Source organism: Ananas comosus, linkage group 1, assembly GCF_001540865.1.
Source record: "Ananas comosus cultivar F153 linkage group 1, ASM154086v1, whole genome shotgun sequence".
NCBI lineage: Eukaryota > Viridiplantae > Streptophyta > Magnoliopsida > Poales > Bromeliaceae > Ananas > Ananas comosus.
The window spans coordinates 13,873,870-13,895,866 of NC_033621.1; the positions used below are offsets into that span (position 1 = coordinate 13,873,870).

At 35.1% G+C, this 21,997-nt stretch overlaps 2 protein-coding genes across 2 annotated transcripts; one reads left to right on the plus strand and one right to left on the minus strand.

Annotated features, from left to right (window-relative positions):
- On the plus strand, positions 2,079 to 2,697 carry LOC109721589. The gene is made up of 2 exons (XM_020249278.1): positions 2,079 to 2,437; positions 2,505 to 2,697. Exons 1-2 carry the CDS (start codon positions 2,144 to 2,146, stop codon positions 2,607 to 2,609), a joined length of 399 nt encoding a protein of 132 aa, XP_020104867.1. The 5' UTR covers positions 2,079 to 2,143; the 3' UTR covers positions 2,610 to 2,697.
- On the minus strand, positions 6,695 to 9,586 carry LOC109709105 (subtilisin-like protease SBT1.9). Its single transcript, XM_020231178.1, has 3 exons — positions 8,844 to 9,586; positions 8,482 to 8,691; positions 6,695 to 8,393 (listed from the first exon to the last, which is right to left on the minus strand). Exons 1-3 carry the CDS (start codon positions 9,350 to 9,352, stop codon positions 6,851 to 6,853), a joined length of 2,262 nt encoding a protein of 753 aa, XP_020086767.1. The 5' UTR covers positions 9,353 to 9,586; the 3' UTR covers positions 6,695 to 6,850.

A 21,997-nucleotide genomic window follows, 5' to 3' on the forward strand; every position in this document is an offset into this window, starting at 1 on the left:
CCCTGGTCGATCCGTATTTGGTTTTGTGTTGTCTTTTAATTAGTGCAATTTAAAGCTGAGATGAGGGATCCGCGCTAGCTAGTTTAATAAGTCGACTATGGTGGGTATGTTCACGTGATTTGAATGTTCATTCGCCGTGGTGGTGCTTAGGTATAAAAACTAGAGCAATACGAATTGTACACATATTTTATAGGTGTAAATCTTACATTCTGATCTCTTGAGAGCTTAGATTTATTTATATGTCTGATCAATACTTTTTTTGTAAATTATAAAAATTGTAAAATGGTTTTTAAATTTTCTAATGATGATATGTAAAATGTGCACCTAGGCACTAATATTTTGTTTTATTTTTGCTTTTACCCTTTCAGCTATTTTTTCTTTATTTTCATATTTTTTTCATGCCATTTCTTATTTTAGTTTTCATCTCCGAAGAGAGAAAGAGAGAACAGTAGCATGTTATCTATTTTTTAAAATAAATTTACCTAAAAATATGAAACAACTAGACTTAAATTTAAAATCTTGGGTGCCAATAATCAAACCTTTAGTCACTAATATTCGAAATGTTTAGTAAAAAATATAAAATAAAAAATAAGCAAAACGAATAGCATGTTATCTTTCTTTATAAATTTTAAAAAAGAATCACCAGCAATATAAAGATTTAGTTAAAAAAAAAAAAAACGAAACGAATGGTATACTATCTTTTTCTATAATTTTTTTTAAAACAAGCTCAACTTTCTGATCACAAACTACAGCTTAAAATTAGTTTTGATTGGTACTCTGCTCATTTGCTGCTAGAGAAGTCAGTGGGTTGGATACGGAAACGGATATTCAAAAACTGTTAGTTCGAACCCTACTATGAAACCGTCGAAATTTGGAAATCTATAACAAACTCCAATCCCAACAAAAAAAATTCAAAATCCGGACGCAAAAACAATCATTTATCTTCACCGTATGACAAAGGGCTTGGTGGTTGGTATCCAAGATCCCAAGTTCAAATCCTAATTGATTCACATTTCCAACTAAATTTATTTCTAAATGAAATAAACGAAACGGATAGCGTGATATCTATTTCTTAAAAAAACAAAAAAATTTAAAAATATCCACAGTAAAAAACCACTATAAAAAAAAACTATAACAAATAATATTTTTATAAATATATTATATTATTATAAAATTGGTTTGAGTTTCAGATCCGAACCTAAATCCGTCAAATTTTAATTTTTAATTATACTCATAACTAAAATTATACTAATTTAGCATCAGGTAAATCTGTTTCATTCCAATCGTGATTTGGATGAAATGTCCGGTATCCAGTCCATTGGCATCCCTTTCTTCTGCCCTAATAGTCTTTCTTCCTTCTGCAGCGGGAAAAGAATCAACAACCCTTATTTTTTTATTTTTTTATTTTTTTTTCCTTTTTTTATTGAACTTCGTGGAAAAAAGGTATCAGCAATTGCTCAAGAGAGATACCAATCTTGCTGGGCAAGTAGATATAAAGCACCGAATTAGGCTACTATACTATCTATAGTACCGAGCTCCGGTACTATAGTGTTGATTTTCGATCTTAGGGCGTTCAAATCAACGATCCACACCGTTAAATATGATTTAGGGTATATGAATTTCTTAGGAATAAAATTTTAGTTTTTTTCGATATCGTTTACTTAGTAAATAAATTATATCAAAATGGACGGTAAAAATTGAATAATCTTTAAAATTTGAGTATAGGACTTTTAAATCCAAGATCAAGAATGTTAACCTTAATCTATATAGTTTAAAGTATTTTCTTTGAAAATTTGAAAAAATTTAGATTCTTCTACACCGTTAAACTCCAAACTTGTCATAATAGTCATTGAAAATTAACAATTTTGAAATAGTTTGATCATAAAGTAAACTATGTCGAAAAAATATAAAATTTTATTTATAGAAACTTTAAATATCCTAGATCAGTTTTAACTGTGTGGATCGTTGATTTGAACGTCCTAAGATCGAAAATCAACACTATAGTATCGGAACTCGGTACTATAGATAGTATAGTAGCCTAGCTCTAAAGCACCTATAAATTAAGGCTCCCAACGTTAAGTTGCAACTTATTAGATATTCAGCGTGTAATATTTCCCGCGATTTTGATTCAGTTCTGGGATTCATGACGCCAAGTTCATACGGCCTCTTGTTGGTCCCACTCTTCCTCCTTGCCTACGTCTCCGCCAACTCTTCTGCTGCACGTCTCTTCGCGTGCGTCTCTTTCCTCACCCTGCTCCTCCTCCGCATATGCATCCACCTTCACGAGGCTGCGCCGCACGGCTCCCCTCGCCGCAGAAGCATCAGGGCTGCGGTCTGGTCGCTCTCCACTTTACTGACTGCGATGTTCTCGTACCGCGTCGCGGAGACCCTTCCGCTGCCCATGGTGGTGGTCGTGTGGTGCACAGGCGCGGCGACGGTAACCTTCGGGTTCTACTTGCTGTTCGTTTATGATGATTGTAAGAATGACGGTGCCGCTGATGCAGCTGCGGCGGAGAAGCCGGCAGCTATGGATTAATGCTGCTTGGATTATTTTTCATGAACGTGGGACGAAGTATACGCAGATCACCGTGCACTTTCCTTCAGCGTAATCTTATGTGTCATGTACTATACATAAATTAATAAAATTATGTGTCATGTACTATACGTTAAATTAATAAAATGGAATCATCCATTTGGTGGTTGGATTTGTATAAAAATGGTCTGATTACTTTATCCACTCGAACTTCAAAAGTCAAGTTTTTTTTTTTTTTTTTTTAAATCCTTTAAAAACTACATAAACTTGAAAGTCATCTTAACCGGTCCTCCAAGGCTCCAACCGTAAATTAAGGCGAAGGAGGCAACAGGACCACTGCTGCACTGGGACGCCCGATACCAAACACCATATGACTCTAAGGTACCGTTTGGTTCGGGTATAAGCAAGAACTAGCTATTACAGGGATAGTTACAAATATGAGGATAAGAAAAATAGTGTTTGGATGAAAATTGGGTTGTTTCCGGGGATAAGAACAATCTTAGGTAGTTTTATATAGAAAATGAAGGTGTTGGTTGGGATAATCGAAAACTACTATTTTTGGATAAAAAATTAGCGTTTGGGTATAAAGGGAAATAAGAGTCTATTCCTATCCCTATTCCTTAACCAAACGCTGCCTAAGGATTCATTTGGTTCGTATTATGAAAAATTATTAGAAGTAAAAAGATATTCAAAAATTTTATTCTTATTTATTCAATTACTAAGAATGTAGTATTTCGGTATTTGGCTCGTAATATTATATTATTTAGTCATATTATTTAAAATTATAAAAAAATATACAATTTATTTATTTATTTTTTAATTAATTTAAAATAATACTATGAAAAATTTTAAAATCTTTTTAGAAAAAAGAAAGAGAGAATATAGATTAGAAAGAGAGAGAGCATAATTAAAGAAATAGAAAGATAAATAGAGTCGAGATTAGAGGAAATGAGAGAGTTGAAATTTTAGAAAAAGAAGGAAAGAAATAGCTTAGTTTAGAGAGAGAGAAAGAGTTGAAGTTTAGAGAGAAAAAGATAAGTTTAAAGAGAGATATGAGATTAGAGTGTAAAGAAAAATAATACCCACCAGTCGGCGGGTGAGAAGAAAAAAAGATATTAGACATATTATTATTACCCTAATCTATTAATATAAGGATACCCACCATCTCTCAAAAGAATGAGATTATTATTTTGGGATGAATCTCATTTTCAAGTAAATATAGTATTACCAACTAAATTACTTAGTGCGTTTAGCCAAACACCATCATATTTTTTTTTATTCCTATTAAAAGATAGCGCGAACTAAACACACCCTAAATACCAAATGGGCCTAAAGCCCAATTTGACGACAGATGACTCTCCCAACTCGTTTCGTTCACCCATGTTAGACTACGAATGAGAATAAAATTTACTAATTGTGATAGTTATTATTTATTTTATAAAAGTTAAATTTTAATTTCCATTCCACTCTAAAATAAGAAAGACCAATCCATTTATGATAATATTCGATTTTAAATTCTGTATTGATTCATTTTAAAATAAATCATTTAAAATTCTCTTTCACAAATTCCTTCTCCACTTTCTTGATCACTCTTTTCTTTCTTAACTAAAATTTTTCTCTCAAAATTCTAATCTAAATATTTCATTCCCATTTTCATTCTCACAATGAGCCAAATATTTTTAAATAATGAATATTTTTTATTCTGGTATAATTTAAATTTAAATTTTATTTTTATTCTAATCATAAATCAGAGGTGTTATCAAGGCCAAACAGGCATAAGAGGGGACAAAAATTTTATGGGCATAGTCCCCAAACTGGACAAAAATTTTATGGGCATTGTCCCCAAACTAATTAGTTTGGGGACTATGCAGATCGACGCCACGTGGCCGATCTGACAGCCACGGATGAAAAGAAAAAAAAAAAAATTTGTGTTTTTAGAGAGAGAGAGAAAAAGCAACTGAAAAACGTGATTGTTGGATCGGCTATGTAGCGCCGTTCTGCATAATCTCTAAACTAATTAGTTTGAAAACTACACCCATAAAATTTTTGTCCCATAACACCCTATCTTTCCAACTGGGCCTAAAAATAAAAGCCACGTCCGGAAGGATAGGACGCGGTAGGAGCACTCAAGGAAGACCAGCATTTATCGAGTAGCGTGTGACGACTGACGAGACCCGAGTCCCATTGACTACTAAGTCTATGGTCCCACGCCACATCATCTGTATTCAACCAATCAAATATATTTTTATAAAAAATTAATAAAAATATATTTTAAAATATTATAATACAGTGGTTGAAGCTTAAGTACTAAGGCTCGTTAGGTTCGGAAATTAGGAAGAACTAATTATATCGGAAATAGGTACAAGTATGAATTTTTATAAAAATAAGAGTATTTTTTTATTTGAATTGTGAGTATAAGTTGGAACTAAAAAAATTATCTTTGGATTGTTAAATTGGAACAAGAGGAATAAGAATTATAATTTGAAATTAAGATTATATTATCTAATTAATTAACATCAAATGTTATATTTATAATTTAATTTTTAAATGTTATATTTATAATTTTTAATTAAAATTTTTAATTTTTAAANCTGAGATGCTTTGGAGACTAAAAAAATATTAATTTTTTGAATTATAGTTAGATTATTTTTTAAAAAATAAAATAAAATGATAATCTGCTCCAACCTAGTAAAAAAAATTCTACAATTATTCAACTCCACACCCTCCCGTTAATTTTTAAATTGTAATATAATATTTTTAATGCTTTGGAGACTATTAATCTTTTGAAGTATTTAAAAATATTAGAAGTTTTATAAGAATAATGTATGAAAATTAAATTTTGTAAAGATATATTTACAATTTACTATATAGATCTGTATTAAATTAGCCTTTTTTATTAAATTTATTTTTTTACTTTTATTTTTATATTTATTTATTATTTTTTAATTATTAAAAAAATAAATGATTAGGCCGCCGTGCGCTTCTTTTCCGGAAAATATTCTAGAATGCAACGGATATATTGGTGACGTGGCGTAACAAACCAATCAAATGTCTCCTTTTAGGAGTATATGTTCTATAATGATTGTAAAAAAATATTTTTATTATACTTTTGTTTGAAAAAAAGGAATGTTATTGACTTGTTATTTGATGACGTGGTGCAAGTGTATGACGTGGTGCAAGTGTGATAGTACAAAATTCCTTCTCATCCAGAGGGGTACTGCAGTATCGCTCCTCCAAAATTTTCCCTGTTTTTCCCACGTCCGTAGCTTTCGGGTTTCAGCGTGGGAGTGCACATCGTAGTTACTTTCCCTTCCCCTCCCTGCCCATTAAGAAGAAAGAAAGAGAGAGACAAGAGTTTGCTTGTAACCATTCCACACCAGAGCTAAACGCGATTATCGTTGGCCCGAGATTGCAGTTATGTCGCTGCTGCATTCACGTTCCACTTTTGTCATCCTTGTGTCCCTCCTCGCACTCTTTTCGTGCCATCACCACCGTGCAATTGCCTCGCGGGCTCACGCCGCCGCCGTGCTGCTGGACACCACCAACGCCGCCGCCGACAGCCTCGCCCTCCTCTCCTTCAAGTCCTTGCTGACCGATCCATCTCACACGCTTAGTTCGTGGAACGAGTCCACTCCTTTCTGCCGCTGGCAAGGCATTGAATGCGGAGGCCGCCGCCACCCGGACAGAGTCACGGCCTTGAGCTTGTCCTCGCTCAATCTCGCCGGAGCCTTTCCCCCCTCCGTCGCCAACCTCACCTTCCTCAAGACACTCGACCTCTCTAACAACCAACTCGATGGCCAAGTCCCCGTCGAGCTCGAACGCCTATCTCGGCNAAATAATTTGCTACCCTAATATTTATCTCACTCCAAAATGATAGAACAATTAAAGCATTTTCTATTTTTCTTCATTAATTTATTAAAGAACAATCTATAATGCGTAATCATATATAGATTCAAAATCACTTCATAAATAAAAATGCCTTACGGTATGTAACTGTATCTGCTAAGGACAAATTTTATAGACATAGTCTCCAAATTTTATGGGTATAGTTTAGGGACTATGTGGATCGGCACCACGTCCCACGAATGTCTTTTTTTAGTTACTTTTTCTCTCTCTCTCTCTAAAAATACAGGGCTTTTTTTTTCTTTCCATCCGTGACCGATGGGCCATACGGCGCCCATCCGCATAGTCCCCAAACTATTTAGTTTGGGGACTATGCCCATAAAATTTTTGTCCATCTGCTGCTGCATCTTCCTGCAATTGCAACTTTAATTTATTTCCCACTCTTCATTATAGCTCTCCATGCACGCGCGAATCTTAAAGCACCACTATAGGGCTCCTCACCGTGTATTTCCCGCTAGTATCAAACCAAATTATGGCACCATAGTTCTCACCCGTACCGGAAATTGGCGACTTAACCGTAACGGTCACTTTGTAGCTCAGCTGCTGAAGAGTCTCCCGGAACTCCAGTGTCTGCGGCCACACCGCGATGTTGACTCCCTTCGCGGGCGCCACCGCGACACTGTAGTTCCCAGGGGTCCCGACGTTTGTCAGGGTCCGCGAGAACTGCTGGGCGGCGCCGCGCGTTGCTTTCGGCCCGAAAATCGCAATGAACGACGGGTAGTTGAGGTCGGCCGACGGCTTCGAGCAGTCAACGGCCAACGGCGGCAACCGCGCGATCGCGGCAATCTGCGCGCGCGTGTAGTTGGCGCTGCACAGCATGTTCACGTAGTCCTGCGGCACGGCTTCGTAGACGAGCCCCGGGTTGAGCGCCCCGTTGGGGTTGACATGCCCGGCACCGACCGCTAGGGGGCTGGCGAAGGCGTAGCCGTTGCCGGCATCCCTGATCGACTGTCCCATGTTGTCGACGAATGCCGCGGTGGTCATCATCGCCGACCGGACCGCCGCTACGCTCCACTCCGGGTGGGCCGCCTTCAGCAGCACCGCCACGCCGCTCGCGTGTGGGCACGCCATCGACGTCCCCGAGATCACCATAAACTCGCTGGCGAGCAGCGTGTTGCCGATCACCGACGTCGGTAGCGTCGGTATCCACGACGCGAGGATGCTGTCCCCGGGAGCTAGGATGTCGGGCTTCAACACACCGGGGAAGCTCGCCGATGGCCCCCGCAACGAGTAGCCGGTCACGACCGGGGCCGGCTTCGTGCCCAGAACCGTCTGCTTGAACTGCACGCTTGCAGTGGGATGCGAAACTGTGCGGACGTACTTCAGGAGCTTTACCGTGGCCTTCGGGCCAATGACCACCCCCGGAAACGAGAATCTGAAGTAGGATTCGTTTGAAAGAAAGATTGCGCCGCCAACGGTGGATTGGCCCACCACCTCCACCTGGTCGAACAGCGACCCAGTGTCGTGGCACACGACGACCGCACCGTCCAATGCAGATAAATCAGCCGCGGAATTGCAAGCCGAGATGGTCCTGTTGTAGACCAAGGATCTGTTTTGGATCCACGCGTTCTCAGGGTAGAGCGAAAGGCCAGTTAGGGTTCGCCCGTTGCCGAGCGTCACCACCGCGGAGAACTGGCGGTCGACCGTGCCGGCGGCCACCGTCAGCTGCCAGGGGATGCCGTTGTGCAGCGAGGTGAGCTTCGGACCGTAGTTCCCGACCGATGACGAGACAAAGACGCCCCGCTCCATCGCAGCGAACGAGGCGATCGCGACCGGGTCCTCGTACAGCGGGACGCCGTCGAACCCCATCGATATCGAGATGACGTCGACACCGTCCGCGATCGCCCGGTCCATCCCGGCCAGCACGTCCGACGCGTACCGCCCCTCGTCCCAGTTCGTCTTGTACATGGCCACCCTCGCCCGCGGCGCGATCCCTCGTGCAATGCCACGAGCGTACCTGTAAAACCAGCCCCTTTATCATCTAAAGCTTATGCTGGTAGAGAATGATTATATATATCAGAGTAAATCACGCTTCCAACATATACCCGTAGAAGGAGGCGTCGGGGACGAAGTTTCCGGCGGCGGTGGAGGAGGTGTGGGTGCCGTGGCCGTCCGTGTCGCGAGTCGAGTTCATGGAGAGGACTATGCCCGGGTTCGCGGCGACGAGGCCCTTGTTGAAGAATTGAGCTCCGATGAGCTTCCGGTTGCACAACGACAAGTTGAACGCCTGGCCCGGCTCACACTTACCCTTCCACCTGTTGAATATAAAATATTAAAATATATTAACATTTAAGTTTTTGGAGAAAATAATTTTTACTTAAACCTACTGCAAAATGAGGTTCAGTAAAATTTTAACAGCTTTATATATGCACATTGTATCAGAGAAGTGACGGTTATTTCGCATCACCTTTTGGGCACCTCAGAATAGCCGGCGTCGTTGAAGCTCCGGCTCTCGGGCCAGATCCCGGTATCGATCATTCCGACGATGACATCCTCGCCTAACTTGGAAGCCGACCAAAGACCGCTCGACGGGTCGAGCGAGAGGAACCGGTACGTGTACGTCGTGTCGAGGGTCGCCTGGCGATCAGCGTACGCCGACACGAAGCCCGGAGAGCGGCGAAGGCTTCGCAGCTCATCCTCCGACAGAAGAGCGCTGAACCCGTGAAAAGCGTCATCGTACGCATAAACGAGACTAGGAGCGTCGGCAGACGCCTTTACAGACGCGAGGGTGACGGAATACCACTCGCGGTGGTCGGAGAATGTCGCTGGCATGGCCGACTTATCCATGTGGACAATGTACGTGGATCTACCGACCGCAGACACCGCCGCCACCGCCGCCGCTGCCGCCACCGAGAGAAGAAGGATTGAGAAAACAAGGCATGTTCCAAGGAGGAGAGCATGAATAGTAAGGGCCATTACAAGTGTACACTAGTTCTCCTTAGCCCTGCAGTGTGACCTGCATATGGTGCACACTTTATATAGCCTTTTCTATCTCCAATTGTAATGAGGTTACCCTTAGGACGGTCAAATAGAATAATCTATGAAAGCAACATGAAATAGAAGAAGCAAAGAAGGACACTATCGCATCGGCGATATCACACCAACTACTTTGGACGAGAGAAAAAAAGGGAAGGAAAGCATAGGAATGGCCGATGCAACGTAAGACTCATTCCTATTATTTTCGTAGGCTTTTTCGCTGCTAGTATAGTTGGTAGAAATATAATACGTATTTTTTAGCTTTCATCGAAAAATGATAAAAAAATAGAATTTATTTCTACAACGTAGAGTTGTTTGAGAATAATATTTTTATATTCAACACACTTCTTAATATCTCGACTTAAAACTTTCTGAAAGATATAAGATGTGGTTGATTTAAACTAAATTAAAGAAAATTAAATAAATTTAGATGATTAGTAAAACTTTAAATTCTATTTTTTTATCATTTTTCGATGAAAGCTAAAAAATACGTATTATATTTCTACCAACTATACTAGCAGCGAAAAAGCCTACGAAAATAATAGGAATGAGTCTTACNAGTGTTTGACTTAGATTTTAAAAAGTGGAGCTTTTGGTTAATCCCCCTTTCAAAATCTTATTCTGATGTCCAAAATCAGACCCTGTTGTTAAAATCTTATTCCAATTTTGAACTAAAATTTTAAGCTTAAGTTTTATTCTAAATTAATTTAAATTTATATTTAGGTTTTAAATTTTAAATTTTGAATTTCCTAATTTCAAATTTTAGATTTTAAATTTCAAAACTCAAATCTCAAATTTAAATTTTAAAATTCAAAACTCAAATCTCAAATTTTAAATTTTAAAATTTAAAATCCGAAAGCTAAATTTTAAATGCTAAAGTTTTAAATTTATAAATTTCAAATTTAGATTTTAAATTCAAATGCCAAAATTTAAATTTGGGTTCAGATTTTATATTTAGAATTTTGAATTATTGGAGTCAAATTTTAATTTTGAATTCATATTTTAATATAAAATTCTGCAAAGAAAAATTTATTTTCAAACAGTAAAAAATTTTTTCCAAACAATTTTATAAAATTACTTCAGAAAATCACTTTCCTTCCAGACAGAGACGAAGCTATATTGGGGCTGAGGGGGCCATGGCCCCCCCAAATTTTCATAATTTGCATAATAGTCCTTTTATATAAAAAATTTTAAAAAAATATTTTTATTTAGTTTTAAAAGTATGATAAGTAATCTGTTTTTTAAAAAAAAAAATTTGCGCTAATATAATGCTCTCTCAACTCTGAGTTATTTATTTTTTATTTAGTACCTTCATAACTTCTAATTTTTTTAGATACTTTTTTTATTTAATTAAATTAAAGTTTATATTAAAGTTAATAGCTCTGTCAACTAATAGTCATTTATTGTCACAATTATATTTAGTAAAATTTAAGAAATTAAATTATTCATTGAATTACTATTAGATTTTATAAATTTTAAAATTATTTTAGTGAAATAATATAAATAAATAATTAGAAGTTAGTAAGTATAAATAAAAAAGGGGTAATGTTTTTTTACACTAATTATTTAGTCAATATATTTTTCATCAAAAAGTTGATTAGGTAAATTTTGTTTATTTGCTAAAATTTTGATTTGTATATATTTTTGGCCCCCCTTATAATCGAGTGCTAGCTTCGTCCCTACTTCTAGATTCAGCCAATACTTTACAGCTTTTAACCAAAATCAATTCTCAAAACTAAAATTAATTCTGTAGAAATTACTTTTTCAAAATCTTAGGCCAAACGGCCCCATATTCAAAAAGCTTGGAAGCATCAAATTTTGGATAGATCATCATCACATTTGCTTTGTAGTTTCTTTTGTTTTTTTATACATACTACTAATATATTGCTTTTGCACTCTATACATATTCAAACTCCATTTAGTAATAAAAATAAAAACGCTTATGTTTCTTTTATCCCTTTCTGTTCTTGTTTACTACGATTATTTCTGGCATTATTGCATTACAAGCTCCAATAATGACAAGAAGCAAACAAAAACAAAAACAAAAACAAAAACAAAATCTCTGCTATATCTAATCATCTAATTAAAATTCAATTTTACTTCCAAATCATGTAAGCTAAATACTTAATTTCTGCTTCTGATTAGATAAAAATATTTCCTCTACGAACCATATATCAAAAATTCTTGATCTACACCATGTCTAAGTCAACTAAGCTCGACTTGACTTAAAAGTCCACTTAAAACTAACCTACCTAATTAATGTTAATAAATACCAAACAGAATTAGAAATATCTCTTTTAGTATCAATTTTTGGGTCAAAGTTTGAATTTGGACCTCAAATTCAATATACCAAAATGAAGAAACTGATCTCCTACATATCTCATTTCCACAAATAATAAGACCAGGAACAATGACCATTTGGATTCTACTCTTTAACTTGCATATGTATTATTATAAGACTAGTTATATTGCACCTGTAATTAGGGCTGGCAAACAAGCGAGCCGGCTCGCGTTCGACTCGTGTTTGGCTCGATATTCGGCTCGCTCGAGCTCGACTCGAAATTGAATGAGCCGAGCTTGAACAAAATAAAAGGCTCGAAATTCATTTCAAGCCGAGCTTGAGTATTACTCGGCTCGTTCGAATTAGGCTCGAAAAGCTCGAAAAGCTAGAATATATATATATATATATATATATATATATATATATAATTATTGTGCAGCTATTGGTGCTTGTAAGTTTGTACGTTAGATCTACTTCTCGATCATTTTCATAACCATTAGATTATACTATTCAACCAACCACCGCACTCAATCCTAGGGCCTAACATCATCGCATACCGATATCTTAATTCAATGGCTAAAAATTAACAAGCACCAATAACTTGATACTTTTAAAAGTATAGGACTCATTATATATATTATATATATAGAAGAGAGAGAAGAGAAGAGAGAGAGAGAGAGAGTGAGGATACAATGTCATCGGAAGCACGGAGCCTTCCGTGCTTCCAACTCGTTTTCGATGTTGCGACTTTCGAATCGTCGATCGGCTCGTTAAACTTGATCTAGAGTATTGAGTACTCTAGAAAATAAATTTTATTATTTTTCGATATCATTTGCCTAGTGATCGAATGGGCTCAAAATCAATAAATTTCAATGGTCGGATTGAGCCGTTTGCAAGTTTAACGGTGTAACATATCCAAATCACGTGAAAATTTTGATAGAAAATCTTTATATATACAATATAAAACAAGATCAATATGGCTCCGTGCTTCCAGCTCGTTTTCGATGTTGCGACTTCTCGAATCGTTGATCGGCTCCGTTAAACTTGATTAAGTATTTGAAGTACCTAGAAAATAAATTTTATGATTTTACGAATTCATTGCCTAGTGAACGAGAGCTCAAATCAACGGCTGAAATAAAAATCTTAACAAAATGTAATAATATACATTAAAATTTTAACATCAAAGATATTGATCTTGTTTTATATAGTAATAAAGAATTTTCTATCAAAATTTCACGTGATTTGATATGTCTACAACCGTTAAACTTGCAAAACGGCTCACTACGACCATTGAAATTTGTTGATTTTGAGCCCATTCGATCACTAGGCAAATGATATCGAAAAATAATAAAATTTATTTTCTAGGTACTCCAAATACTCTAGATCAAGTTTAACGGAGCCGATCGACGATTCGAAAGTCGCAACATCGAAAACGAGCTGGAAGCACGGAAGGCTCGTGGCTTCGGATACATAGTATCCTACTACTAATATACTATATATTATAATTATAATATATAATATATATATATATATATAATGTATTTTTAATTATATATAGGGTTTAATTTAATTGACTATTCATTGTTAAGCCCATAAATAAATCCAACAAGTTCAACCGTGCAATTGAGCAAACTCTAAATTTACATAATACACTCTCTCTTTCAACTGTTCATTCTCACTGTTGCAACATAACCCTAAAACATGATAACATTCAAATTCTCAAATCCCTAATTTTTTTCCGCCCCCTCTCTCTCTGTTCTCTCTCTCTTTCTCCCTCCTCTCGTTCTCCCTCAACCCTCACCAGTCAGGCAGTCACCTCTAGCTCACATTTCTTGCATTATTTTGTATTTTGAACTATTGGACATTTGCATCAAATTGTAGGTAATGTTATATAAAAATTAAACTATTGATTATATAATGTCGAGGAATTTCAATCGGCTCGTTTAGAGCTCGAGCTTGGCTCGACTCGAAATTAGGCTCGCTTGAGCTCGGCTCGAATTAATTTCAAGCCGAGCTTGAGCCTAGATTTAGGCTCGAAATTAATTTCAAGCCGAATTTGAGCTGACATAAGCTCGCTCGAGCTCGGCTCGTTTCCACCCCTACCTGTAATGTACATCACATTTAAAAATTCATTAAATTTAAATTTAAAGCTAAAATAAAATTTGAATCTGTATCTTAAATTTAAATAATTATTGGTGACAAACTCTATTTTTTAATTAAGTTATTTTCTAAATTTGATTTGTTTCTCATCCTATTTAGTTATACTGTAAATATTTTTTATATGTGTTCCGTACCGTACAATTTTTTTTAATATATATACCCAAAATTTAAAAATTGAATTGATTTCAGATATTAAATTAAAGTTTGAATTTAGATTTAAATGTATGAATCAGACTCAAAATATAAATTTAATTTTGAATCCATTATTTGAATTTAAATAATTGTTGATTGGATATGTCTATTTTTAAGCTATTCTATTTTTCATACCTGATTTTCTTTTAGTTAGTTAATTATTAAAAGAATTTTATAATGTGTACGGAGTATTCTTTTATTCTACCTACGATTCTATTTGTTAACTCAAAATTTTTTATCTGCTTTTATATTTATAGTATAGATAGTAAATTTTTTTACTTTTTTATTTTTTCTAAGAATAATAGTAAATTTGTGTCTTTGTTCTTAATTACAAAGATTCCCCCTCAATTGCTACTTTGCATTAAAACTTGCATCAAATTCGAATCCTATATTTTGTCTCTAACTCATATAAATCTAAAATTTGAGATAATTATTGAATTTGGCTATAAAACTTTACAAAACCAAGTTTGCATATCACGTCACTTAAATCGTTTAAGTAAAACTTGCATCTTTTAACTTATTTTAGTTGAATTTGACAACTAAATCCAATAACTATTCCATATTTTTGGGCTCATTTGCCACAGTGACAAAGCATAAGATGAAAATTTATGCAATTTTTAACACAGAACACTAATTAAGATTTTGGCCAAAGTGTAAGGGTGAGTTTTGTAATCAAACTTTTATTCTTTCAGAATTCTAGTTATGGATTATATTCCTCTATAATTGCAGCAGTGTAGCATTTTGGGAGGCACAGCAAGAAAGCGAACTAATTGTTCTTGAACACAGCCGTGAGGGAGAGGTAGAGCTGCTATTTATTTAAACGCTTAGGTATTTTGGTCAGATTTCCAAAAAATCTGTACTGAAACTGCGAAATCCAAAAAAAGAGCCAAAATTTGCAAAAACGCAAAACCAAATTATTTTTATGCAAAATGTCCTATCAAATCTATCTCTTTACAGCTCAACAGTGTGCATATTTATCTTTACAGGTTCACTGTCGTTAGTTGACTATTAAATTTTCGCCGTTTAGACCAGTATGCAAACTTACAAATTTTGCTTTTGTAAAAACTTTTTAAGAATTTAAAATTTATAGCTTATATGGAATGATATAAAAGTTAGAATCAAAAGTTAAAAATCATAAAAGTTATTTAATATAATTAAAAAGACACTTATTTAAGAGTAAAATGAATATTTTATTGAAGAATAATCAACTTTAACCAGTTAATTAACTAACAAATATAAGGACATTTTTACAAACTATACAACTTTGGAGGAATATATATGATAACTTCAGGTCGGGTCGGGTCGGGTCCGAATTTGGATACTTAAGTTACTAATATATCCATCGGATCTATTTGAGCTGGTATGGATAGTGACTATCCGTATACTACTCATTTAAGACCAGATACGAGTCGGATCTAAATCGGGTACAGGTAACCATATACATATTTTTTTATAGGTTTTATTAAATAATCTGTGGACAAATTATAAATCATCCCCTATAAAAAAAATCACATTCTAATAAATTGTACCCAGTCCAATAAAATTTATTCAAAAGAACAATAAAATATCTCAATACATTGGTCCAAAATATATACACCTACCATACGGTAATATGAACCATATAATACCACAATAAGTATGGGACTAAAACACATGCACCTGTTGGCTTAAATAGGCCAGCATCCTGTCCTGTAGCGGGAGACCATGTTACGTCAAGTCATGTTCGAAATGGCGTGAGGCTCGGTGGGTCGAGTCATGTTCGAAGTGGCGTGAGACTGGTTGGGCCAAGCCTCAATTGAGACCCGTGGGCATTGTATCTATATGTTTTAAGTAAATTGGTTGTGTATTTCTCATAGCTCAAGCTTTTGGGATTAATGATAACCGTCAACGATCCGACAAGTGGTATCAGAACCAGAGCTCACGGGTTCGATTTCCGCATGCTGCAAATGTGTGCAGATGCTGGAAGGGGGATTGTTGGCTTAAATAGACCAGCATCCTGTCCTATGGTGGGAGGCCATATTGCGTCGAGTTATGTTCGAAATGGCGTAAGGTTGAGTGGGCCGAGTCATGTTCGAAGTGGCGTGAGGCTGATTGGGCCGAGTCACAATCGAGACCTGTGGACACTGTATCTATATGTTTTAAGTGAATTGGTTGTGTATTTAATAGCTCAAGCTTTTGGGATTAATAGAAAGCGCCAACAATCCGACAGCACCTACTATTATATAGTTAAAATGTATACATGAAACATTACATTAAAAAAAATAAATTTCAAGTTTTTTAATTTTCATGAGTGAACAATAACATAATAGTCAGAATAACTAATAAAATAGTTATCAAAATTTTTCTCTTTGTCAATTGATTCTTTTTTGCAATATTACCAGCAACAAAAATGCTAAACCTATCAAATAAACTCTTAGATGGAAATGAAACAAAAAAAATAAAGAGTAAAAAAATAAGGAAAAAGAAAGGAGTAAATTAAAGAGCTGCTAGAGTTTTAGTGTTTCACTAAGATGAAAATACTTAAAGACTCCTTATCTATAAGTCCTATTAAAATTGATCCCTCAACTTTAAAAGTTCAAATCTTTTTATTTACTATTGGATATTTCACCGACCCCAGTCAGGGTCCGAGTCCAGACTAGAAAACTATTCCGAGCCCTATCCATTTAAAAGTTGGGTTCGAGTCGAATCTAAATCGGGTATGGGTATAAAATATCCGGACCCATATCCGAAACTTTAATCGGTAATTTTTTTTATCCATATATTATCCATTTTTTATTGGGTCCGGTTTGGATCCGGATAGGGTCTGGATCGGATATGGTATATCGGATATTTTGGACAGCTTTATTTTTCCCCTCTCTTTCTTTATAGCTGGTTATGGGCGGGGCCCAAACCTTTTACACTTTATAGCATTTTGTGGGCCGGGCCTAATTTCATGGGTTAGAGGCCTACTTTGGGAGNTTATGGGCGGGGCCCAAACCTTTTACACTTAATAGCATTTTGTAGGCCAGGCCTAATTTCATGGGTTAGAGGCCTGCTTTGGTAGCGCAATTTTGGGCCCCAAATGCTATTGAACGAAAAGGAGTTTGGGGCGAAAGTATATATATATATATATGCTTCTCAGTTTTATAGTTGGACCGTAGAAACTATGTACTAGTGTAATATGCATAGACACGAAAATAAATAAATTGTTTTAGTATCATACTTTTTTATATTGCATAACGCAATCTCTTCCTAGATTTGACTTAGACATGATTACGTGCTAGGGGGCTTATCCTTTATATTAACAAAGCTTAGCCGGCATTTTAGGCACAATTTTTTTGAAAAAAAAAAAAACTTCAGTGGAGAGCTCTCCAGTGAAGTCTCATTGAGGAGCCTCCGATTTGCAGCCACGTGTCAGTTTTTTTCTCTACTCAAATATTATAATCCTCCCCTCTAGAATTTATAATTCTTTTTTGGATTTTAATATTAAAAGCACCCAACGAATTCTCGGATATAAGTAAAACTGACACGTGACAGTGGATTGGACAGCTCTCCACCAAAATTTTATCCCAATTTGCTTTCTTTCTTATCCTGTTTTTTCCTTATTTTTTATTATTGTAGCCGGACTAATTATATAATTATGCATAAAAATCTATTAAGAATAATAATCTTATATTGAATACAAAGCAGAATCCTGATCGGTATATAATGTATAATGTATATAAAATGCGGAGAATATTTTCACTTATTAGTTTAAACTTATCACAGAAGATTCATTACATAGGTCTAAGCTTTTGGTAACGGTTTAGCAAGAACTAAAGTATTCATCACTGTTTTTTTTTTTTTTTTTTGAGAGAGAGAGATAGGTAGCACGCTATCCGTTTCGTTTATTTTATTTAGAAATAAACTTAGCTNTTTTTGAGAGAGAGAGATAGGTAGCACGCTATCCGTTTCGTTTATTTTATTTAGAAATAAACTTAGCTGGAAATATAAATCAACTAGGATTTGAGCTTGGAACCTCGGGTACCAACCAACAAATCTTTTGCCACTTGCTCTAGAAACGATCGGTGTATTCATCACTGTTGCATAAAGGAGAAACAATAAATGACAATTTTAGTAGATAAAACCTAGAATTCCTTTGAGCCATTAAATAACAATTTTGATAAGCACTAGTGTGGGGACATAGTATTGCCTGCTTCAAGGGGAAGTACTTCATGAATCCCTATGACATTTTGGATTGCATATTTAAACTTGTTACGACAAACGCACGGAAAACGAAAAATGGCGAATACGAAACACTCAAACCACAAGCAAAAAATAAATATAACAGACACAGATTTACGTGAAAAATTCTTTGCAGGGAAAAAACCACGGGCGGCCCGAGCCCTCCGCTACCCACCACATACATTCATTTTTCCTTCACAATTTAATTTTTCAATTTGGTCGCACCGCGAAGCTGTCGGCGAGTCGTAAACTTGAACCTAAGTCGATAATAAATTTCGAGTCATATCTAACAAAACTAATCAAAATTTTTACTGATATACGTATATACACATTAACAATTTATAAAGATAATATTGTAACCGACCTGTAACTGTAATTTTTTTTAATATAATGTATTGAATAATCTGACGTCCGACAGCATTTGAGTCGATTACAACTAGATTCTCAGATCTTTTATCGCATATTTATTTTTTTTTTCTTTTCTGCGGTTTTGATTTAACATTTAACTGTTTTTTTTTTAAGAGAGAGAATGATCATAGGGTATGTTTAATTATTTAGTTATTGGATTCCACCATTAAATGAATGGAATTGTCCATATAATGGCGCCGTAGTTTATATCAAACGCATCAATTAATTAGAGTAAATAATTAAGGACAGCTCAGTCCTTTTCAAGGACTTTAGTACTAAAACAAAATAGGAGATAAATTATAAAATATAATAAAATATAAGGACATAGAAATAAATATACAAAAGTTGAGCAACTCTTGTGCGATTTTTATCCATCAATTATTGCGTTCTCTTCATGCATTAAATTCTAATTCCAACAAGGTACATACATTCGCCATAAAAAGCAAAGTGTTGGCTATAAATAGAGAACATATGATATGGAAAAAAACAAAGAATCCCAGGGAACAAAACTATTACCGTTTAGCTCGGGTATAACTAAGAACTAACTATTATAGAAATAGGTGCAAATACGGAGATAAGTAAAATAGTATTTGGATAAAAATTAGATTATTTTCGGGGATAAGAAAAATAGCGTTTGGATAGATAATATGAAATAAGAAAAATAGTGGATAGTTATATATAGAAATGAAGGTGTTGGTCGGAATAGTTATACAAACTTATTCTAGATATTCAAGAACTACTATTCTCTAGTAAAAAATTTACGTTTGAATATAAATGAGGGGATAAGAGGTTATCCCTCCCCTTAAACTCCAACGGAGGGAAAAAAGCCTAGTTGTTAGTTTTAATTGCTTTTCCTATGCCTAGACCTGGCAAACGGGCGGGTTGGGTAACCCGCGGGCAGGTTATTGTACCCGCGGGTTACTTGGGCATGGGTAAAATTTACCCGTAAATTTTTGGGTAGCCAACATCTTTACCCATACCCGCCCGCGGGTGGGCGGGTGGGTATGCGGGTTACCCGCAATTTTTTTTTCTTTTTTTCTCTTATTTTTTTTAAATGCAAATACATACATATAAGTTTTAAAAATATAACATAATTCATTATTTAAAATATCATAACATACAATAAAAATATTTAAAGTATTAAAACAAAAAAATTTTGTAATATAAAAGACACGATAAGAAATTAGGGTTAGAATTTTTAGAATTGATAAATAAAAATATATGTATTTTAATTAAAAAATATATTTTTTAATTAAAAAAAATATGTGCGGGTATCCGTGGGTACCCGCGGGTTACCCAAAATACCCACAGCTTAATGGGTACCCATCCGTTTTACCCGTAATTTTTTGGGTTTGAAACGTTAGTACCCATACCCGCAAATTTATGGGTAACCCGCGGGCACCCATGGGTATGGGTCAAGATTGCCAGGTCTACCTATGCCCTCCGTAGCTTGGGGGGTGTTTGGTTTTTTGAAACAATATGAAAAACTATTTTCATAAAAATAAAAATTTTATAAAAAGTACGTGTTTCATAGCTTTTATTCTTCCAATAAAAAAATTGAAAAATAAAAATAATATTTTTTTCACGAAATTTGAAAAAAAATATATATATTTTAGGGACTGTTTGTTTACTAGGAAAGTGTGGAAAAAATGTTTCCAAGAAATTTTTTCAGTTTTCCAGCCATTTGTTTAAAAAAAAAAACTATTTTTTTAAGCTTTTTTTTCAAATTTCATAGAAAACTAGTGTTTTTGTTTTTCTAAAAAAATTCGAAAAACCAAAATACTAGTTTTCTATTAAATTTAGAAATAAAATTTCAAAAAAGCTATTTTCTTTTAAAACCAAACGAACGATAAACTTTTAAAATATTATGAAAACCTCTTTTTTTAATTCTTTTTTTATATTTTTCGTAGAATCAAGCAGCTAATAAACAGATGAAAATTAGTTTTTCAGCTAGAAAACTATTTCCTGAATTATTTAATATTTATGGAAGAACCAAACACCCTAGAGAGAGAGAGAGAGAGAGAGAGAGAGAGAGAGAGAGGAGAGAGAAAGGAAAGAAAAAAGTGATCACACATTCACAATTCACTTTCCAACTACAAACACCTTCAATTACCTTCAATTATTCAGCAATGGAGAGGGTCCATGATGCTCATACATTACAGAGCATTTCCAGCTGGAATTTTATTTTTATTTTTTTCATTTTTTTTTTGTTTTTTAGGAATCAATACATTGAGCCAAATATGGATGGATTGGGCTGCTTCCACATACAGCATGTGACACTGTTCTAACTATTTTAATTTTATATATTATTACGTATGTATCTACACATCGTACTCCAGTAAAGCAGGATTCGAACCAAAAACTCATTGAGTTAAATGATTTGACAAGAGCCGTTAATATTTTAGTTTGCGAGTACAAATCCACATTTCCTTCATTCACAAAGAAAAGATAATAACCCTCTGAGATTAAGATTATTGTTTTGTTTTTTGGTAAATTTAGAGTACATGCAGTAACTATTTCTTTGGGAATCATTTTGGTGCCTCTTGTATCAATCTCTTTAAACTCTTGAAACAAGTTTAAAACTTTTAATAGTACTCAACTGTCTAGTTTACCTGTCTATTTAGCCTGGCTTTTGAAAAACCTCTATAACATTGTTGCAAAAAAACAACAACAACAAATCCTCATTTGACATGGGAAAAGGCCAAAAAGAGGCTTAAGGCTAGCAGAAAAGCTCTAATTTAAATTTTTTAATTACACTAAAGATTAAAAAATAATAATTATTAATGCTTGTCCAAATAGCTTTATTCAAATAATATTTTCATATGCCCCCAATGATACTTATTTTTCATGTTTGTTTACTGAATGATTTGCAAGTTCATACTTCTGCTTCCTCAATGTTAATGTAATGAACATGACCAGCAATTTCACTTTTACTGTACATAGGACATAGCAGAATGACCAGATTTATGGAGAAGCTCACAGTGAAGCATGAAGTTGTGATAAAGCATTATTAACATGAAAGTAATAATATCACTAGCTTCCTACACGATTACATCAGTTCACAGTGAAGCATAAATGAAGTTGTAATAAAGTATAGCGACAAGAGGATAGTAATACCACCAGCTGCTAGCCTAGTTGGTCAATACCCACCTTTACAGTTCAATAGGTCCCGAGATCAAGCCCAACTTCAAAATGGGGCTCGAGGAGGGGTTGCTTACGAGCCTGAGACCTACCGATTCCCTGCGATGGGGATCAACCAGCTAAGCTAGCAACTGGTATATTTTATTTTCGTAAATCTAGAAAAGTAATGAACCACAAGCATTTACATGAAAAATCATACA